Source organism: Entamoeba nuttalli, assembly GCF_000257125.1.
Source record: "Entamoeba nuttalli P19 unplaced genomic scaffold asmbl_10354, whole genome shotgun sequence".
Lineage (NCBI taxonomy): Eukaryota > Evosea > Mastigamoebida > Endamoebidae > Entamoeba > Entamoeba nuttalli.
The window spans coordinates 1-6082 of NW_008580131.1; the positions used below are offsets into that span (position 1 = coordinate 1).

Here is a 6082-nt window from a genome sequence, read left to right on the forward strand (position 1 = left end):
TAAATATTTACATATTTTGTATTTATCATATTTTTTATCATATTTTTTTTATAAGTAAAATATAATAATTTGAATATTCTATTGATGCAAAATATTTTGCTTCTTTTTTCTTTTTTGTAAATTATTTATATTCATTATTTCTTTGATAATTTTTATGACAGAAATATTATGTTATTATTGTTATTATATCTCAAGTTAAGAATATAGAATTATTTTATATTTCAAATTTATTTAGAATATTTCACTTTAATATTGTTATTATTATACATTGAAATATTAATAAGAATAAAATATATTAAAAATACAAATAGATATTCTTAAACTCATAAGAATATTAATCAATAAAAACATGAAATAATTAATGTTATACAATATTAATTCATATAATATAATAGAAAACAACATAAAATCACAAAACAACAAACAAATAACAAATAGAAACAACATGAAGAAAAAGAAATAAATACTTCTTAATAAACATAACAACAAAATATAAATATTTCTATTATTTGACATTTTTACACTCTCTTACTTCTGTTTATTTGTTTATTTTGTTTGTACCAACACTTACTTCTTGTTGTATTTCTTCCACCAGTTTATTACTATTTATTATATAACTTATTTATTTACTATTTTCCTGTTCATATTCGCTTTATTCCATTTTGACTGTTTATAAATTTATTATCCTTTTTAATTCCTTTTATGCATCTTTTTTTTACTTCTTATTTATCAATATAAATGGATAAAATAGTTAATACTTCATCTTTCAATTTGTATTATTAAATTTCATCTTAATTGATAGTATCTTTGTTGATATTTTTCATTTATTTTCTGTGTTATGCTTGTCTCTTATTTCTTGTGTTACATTATATTATTTCAGTATTCAAAGTTATATTTTATTATCACCCAGTTGTTTTCTATTCTACTTTTAATTTCTGTATATTTCTCTTTCCCTCACTTTCAAAACCAAGAGTTGTTAAAATGAATAGTAACAGAGAGTATAGTTAATGACTAACACTCTTAACGAAATTGATTCAAGTAGTCACATACTCTTATCAAACCAGTACAACTAAAAAAAACAAAGAAAATAAAACCCAAATGCTAAAGGAAAGAATGAGCTTTAATAAGAAAAAAGAAAATGATAAATCAAATAGTATTAAAAATTGTTGAATTACTTCTGTTCTAATAACCAAATTGAAAAACAGAATAATTTTTTTAATTATCAAAATATCCTAGTTGTTTCATAATGGCATATTGTTCTGGAATTTCATTCATTGCTGCACATGCAAATGCAACGTCTGGATTCTCTACATGTCCTTCACAGACTTTATAATAATTAACAAAATTGAAATTATCAAATTTAGCATTCTTAACAACATCATCAAAATTCTCCATTACACCAAATGGTCCATCTCCAACACCAACACAAATAATAGAAATTGGATATTTTGAAGCTTCTTCAATAGCCTTTCTATTCACATCAACATCACTAACTTGTCCATCACAGATAATGACAAGAATATGATATTGTTTTGTTTCTTTAACAATTTCTATAGCTTTTTTAATTAATGGAGCAAATGAAGTTGGACCTGACAATGTAAGAGAAGGAACAGTTTTTTTATATTGTTCAATTGCAGCAGCCATTCCTAAAAATGGTTTATTTTCAGGACTTAAATCAAAAACAGCTTTTCCTTGAGTTCTTTTATCACCAAATCCAAAAACTGGAATAAGTCCATCATCATCATAAGGTGCAAGTGCTCTTCCCATAATATCCATTACTCTCATATAAGGATTAGGATTTGATGGGTCAATAGTATGCATATTTCTTCCATATGTTTTTTTACCTGATGAAGCATTAGAACCAGTAAAATCAATTCCAACAATTAAATTGGATGATTCTAATCCAGCTTTAGTAAGTGCTGTTTGAAGGTCTTCCAGAGTTTCATATGTAGTCATAATTGGATCAGTTAATCTTTTTTGAGGAGTTGCTTGTTCGTTTCCCATGAGTGAAGTATTTTAAGATTTCAGTAAAACTCAAAAAGAGATATAACAATACGTTTTTTTTTTTTTTACTTTTTCACAAATGAGGAATATATCTTTTTCTGAAAGAGCCATTTAAGAAAATTTCATTGAATTTTTATTCTATTTTTTTTTTTATTTTTTATTTTATTTTACTTAATTTTTATTATAATAAAAAGTTAAAGAAAAATAACGAAATTAAAAAATTGTTATTTCATGTCTTGTGACAGAGTAAAACAAATAATTACGCTCTTTCAACAACAATCTCCAGTTCAAGCTGCTGAAACTGTTTTTAGAAGTATTCTTACAAATGAAACAGATCCAGCATGTCTTCCAATAATGACAACAATGACAGCGTTATATAGTGCTATTCAAAATATTGATGTTAATAAATATGAAAGTAAAGAATTAACACGATATGTATATAAATTAGTATCAGTGAATTGTCGTTTGTTATTACAATACAATGAAATAAAACAATCAAATAATAAAGTATTAAATAATTATTAATTTAATAGAAACTATTAAAGCAGCAATTATTTACAAAGAACCACAACTTCTTAAATATGAAGAACCTTTATTAATTGGAGTATTAGATAATGTAGCGAAAATGGTTGGACCAAAACATTATGCATTATTTCTTCAAAAAAATAAAGAAAAAGATAATGAATTTATTATTCATCAAAAGAAATTTGCACAATTAAATTTAAGAGAATTACTTCAAATTTCACCTAATCATTTTCCTTTTACAAATACTTATGATCAAGCAATGACTCTCTTAAATATGATAGAAAAATCAACAAATGCTTCTTCAATGTTAAATAGACTTGTAGATGTTCAACAAGAAATTAATCATTCATTAGAAATAGTTTATGGAGAAGTACCTACTTCTTTTGATGCAGATGCATTATTATCAATACTTCAATTTTTATTAATTCGTTCTAAAATTCAACATCCATTTTCAATTATTAAATTTATTGAGTCTCATTTCACAAGTAAAGATTATTCTACTCAATATGGTTTTTCATTAACTACTTTTACAATTGCAGCAGAAAGTATTTTACAAATTACTGGAAATGCTGATCCTCGTTCTACAGTTTTAAATGATAGTCCATTATTAAATACTAAAATTACTTCTTGTTTGTTATTTATTATTTAATTTTATTTCTATTTTATTTCTATTAAATAAGTAATTTATTTATTATAGTTACTCCTTCTCCTAAACTTTCATTACCACTTCATTTTATGGTTGCAAGTGGTATGGTTGATAGTCAAATGGTAATGAAATATTTTTAATTTAAAACATTTTTTTAAATTCATTTGAATAAATTAAATTAAAATTACTCAAAAGAAAATAGCACCCATAAGAACTGATGATAATGGAATAAAAACATTATCATAATTTGGATAACAATAAAATTCTACTATTGCTCCTACAAATCCTCCTATTAATGATTCAATAATATAAAAATTATTAAAAAGCATCCAACACATAAACATTGCTCCAAGTGATCCACATACCATTACTGCAATTGCTCCTTCAAGTGTTTTTGTTTTTCCCCATGGATTTTTAAGTTGAGTTTTTCCTATCATTTTACCAATTATTTCAGCCATTCCATCACCAGTTAACATAATCATCATTCCAATAATAGATGCTGGATAATTTCTCCAATATAAAAGAGATAAAAATGACATAATACAACAATAGTTCAATGGTCCATATAACATTTCTTTATAATCACCATTTCTACATACTGTTGCAATTAAAAAATCAGCAATAACTCCTTTAATCCATCCCATTCCAAATATTAAAAATACTATTGCATATAATATACAACACATAGATCCCCAAATTCTTGCTGTTGGTTCTTCTGGATAATATTTCCAAAATAATAATTGGAAAAATCCAAGAGAAATATGAACACATTTTCTAGAAGTATAACTAGTTATAATATTAGTTTTACTTAATATTGTAGCAATCATTAGACAGACATTTACTGCAATAAGAGAAGTAAAGAAGAGAGTTATACTTGACATAATTAAATGTATTTTAATGATTATTTAGTCTCTTTAGATTCTCTCAAATACACTCCCCACGTATTCAAACAATTATTAAAACCCTTCTTTTATTAAAACAAAATAATCAAGTTAGTTTCGAAATTAATACTTTCATATTACAGATTCTAATAGTTAAATGAAAAAGATACTTTTGATAATTTTTTCAAATAATCCAAAAATACAAAACCATTTTTATACTTACCAAAACCATTTTTCCAAAAATGAAGAAAAAAAGGAAAAAAAAAAGAAAAAAAGGAAAAAAAAAAAGAAAAAAAGGAAAGAAACAATCAAACCAATTACATCTTTTTTTTTTTTTACTTTATTTTCACAAACAATCATTTTTCAAAAGTATCTTGAAGAAGATTTGTTAAGTGTCTGAAAGTAGCAATATTTTTTTCTTTAAATTTTTCAATAAAAGAAAGTACTGAAGGAGTATTTTTTTGATTATCAAGTAATGATAATACTTTTAATTGAGAATATTGTAAATTTAATTCAAAAAATGAATTTTGAGCAATTAAATCATGAATATTGTGATAAATAAAAACACTGATATAATAAACTGAATTTTTATCTTCAAAAGTAAAATCATAAATATGTTGTACATTCTCTTTATTTAAAGTTGAACAACAAAAACTAATTAATGGTTCCATATAACTTAAATGAGATAATAACATTTGTTTTTTAGACATAAATGATATTAAATGTTTTGCATGAATTAAATTACCACTATTAAATGGATCACTAAATCTAATATTAAAATATGTTGTTAAAATATCAATTCTTGGTGTTTGAATTAATTCTGCATTTGTTATATTACCAATTGTAAGTGTTAATGGAATTTTAATAAATAAATCAGCTCTAAAATAAAATCGATGATTTCTTCCTTCAATATCTTTAGAAAGTAATGATGGTGAAACATAATCAATAATTATTATAAGATGAATTAAGTTAAGTATTAATTTTAAATATTTTTCAATTTCATTAATAGTGAATTTTTTAGGAATTAAATTTAATGTTGTTATTATTACATCATTTGGAAATCCTTTTTTATTATGAATATCTTCTGTTAAATAAGTAAATTGAACACAATTAGTTGTTATTAATGTTTCAAATGAAAATAATATGATTGATGTCTCTTTTGATATTTGATGAGTTTCGGGATTAATAAAAAGAGTTATTGATGAAAGGTCAGATATAGTTAATAAAATACAAGATCTATTAATTGATTTAAGAAGTTTAATAATAATATCAAAATATTGTACAAATGTATTTATTACAAATAATGTTTGATGAATTTCTTTTAAATTAAATATTTTTATTGAAGTTATCTCTTTTGTTCCTGTAAATTCAAAATGAACAAATGAAGATAAATATTGATATTGTTCATTAAAATGAATATTAAATTGAATAGTATCAAATAAAGAAGATGTAAATTCTATTTCATACCCATCAAAGAAAAGAGTTTTTTCATTAAAGTATAATAATTTTGAGAAAACATTTTTTAAGAATAGAGTTAAATGAATAAATTGTATAACTCTAATAAATAATAATTGAACATCTTTTTCAACATTTTCTTTTTTAAATGAGAATTTAAATTTTTTAGAATCCATAATAAAAGAAGTACCTAAAGAAGGTTTAAACTTATCAATAAAATGATCAATCCAACCATTTAAATCAACGAAGATATAAAAATATAAATCATCAGAAGATTGTTCTAAAGAAATAGCAAAAGGAGAATATTTAGTAATAATAAAATAACACAAATTTTTATTTTTTAAAGGATTTATAAGAATTGAACATAAAGGAGGTTTAAATTGATTTGAGAATTCTTCTTTAAAGAAATCAAGATAAATAGAAGAATAATATTTTGAATAAGATTCTTGACAAAATTTCATTATTTTTTCAATAGAAGAAAAAGAAGTAGATGAATTAAATACTTCTTTTGAACAAGAACAATAATTAACTTGTTTATTTCTAAATCCAACACAAATTAAATTTTCTTCAG

General features: G+C 22.8%; 4 protein-coding genes across 4 annotated transcripts; 1 reads left to right on the forward strand and 3 right to left on the reverse strand.

The window, feature by feature from the left end:
• Positions 1–1215: 1215 nt before the first annotated feature.
• Positions 1216–2004, reverse strand: ENU1_215580 (copine, putative; the record flags this gene model as incomplete). The annotated part of the gene is made up of 1 exon (XM_008862567.1): positions 1216–2004. One exon carries the CDS (start codon positions 2002–2004, stop codon positions 1216–1218), a length of 789 nt encoding a protein of 262 aa, XP_008860789.1.
• A 231-nt stretch (positions 2005–2235) lies between these two features.
• ENU1_215590 (vacuolar sorting protein 9 (VPS9) domain containing protein) lies at positions 2236–3315 on the forward strand (the record flags this gene model as incomplete). The annotated part of the gene is made up of 3 exons (XM_008862568.1): positions 2236–2467; positions 2538–3158; positions 3227–3315. 3 exons carry the CDS (start codon positions 2236–2238, stop codon positions 3313–3315), a joined length of 942 nt encoding a protein of 313 aa, XP_008860790.1.
• Positions 3316–3363: 48 nt separating this feature from the next.
• ENU1_215600 (phosphatidate cytidylyltransferase) lies at positions 3364–4056 on the reverse strand (the record flags this gene model as incomplete). Its single annotated transcript, XM_008862569.1, has 1 exon — positions 3364–4056. One exon carries the CDS (start codon positions 4054–4056, stop codon positions 3364–3366), a length of 693 nt encoding a protein of 230 aa, XP_008860791.1.
• A 356-nt stretch (positions 4057–4412) lies between these two features.
• Positions 4413–4766, reverse strand: ENU1_215610 (hypothetical protein; the record flags this gene model as incomplete). Its single annotated transcript, XM_008862570.1, has 1 exon — positions 4413–4766. One exon carries the CDS (start codon positions 4764–4766, stop codon positions 4413–4415), a length of 354 nt encoding a protein of 117 aa, XP_008860792.1.
• Between the last annotated feature and the right edge of the window lie 1316 nt (positions 4767–6082).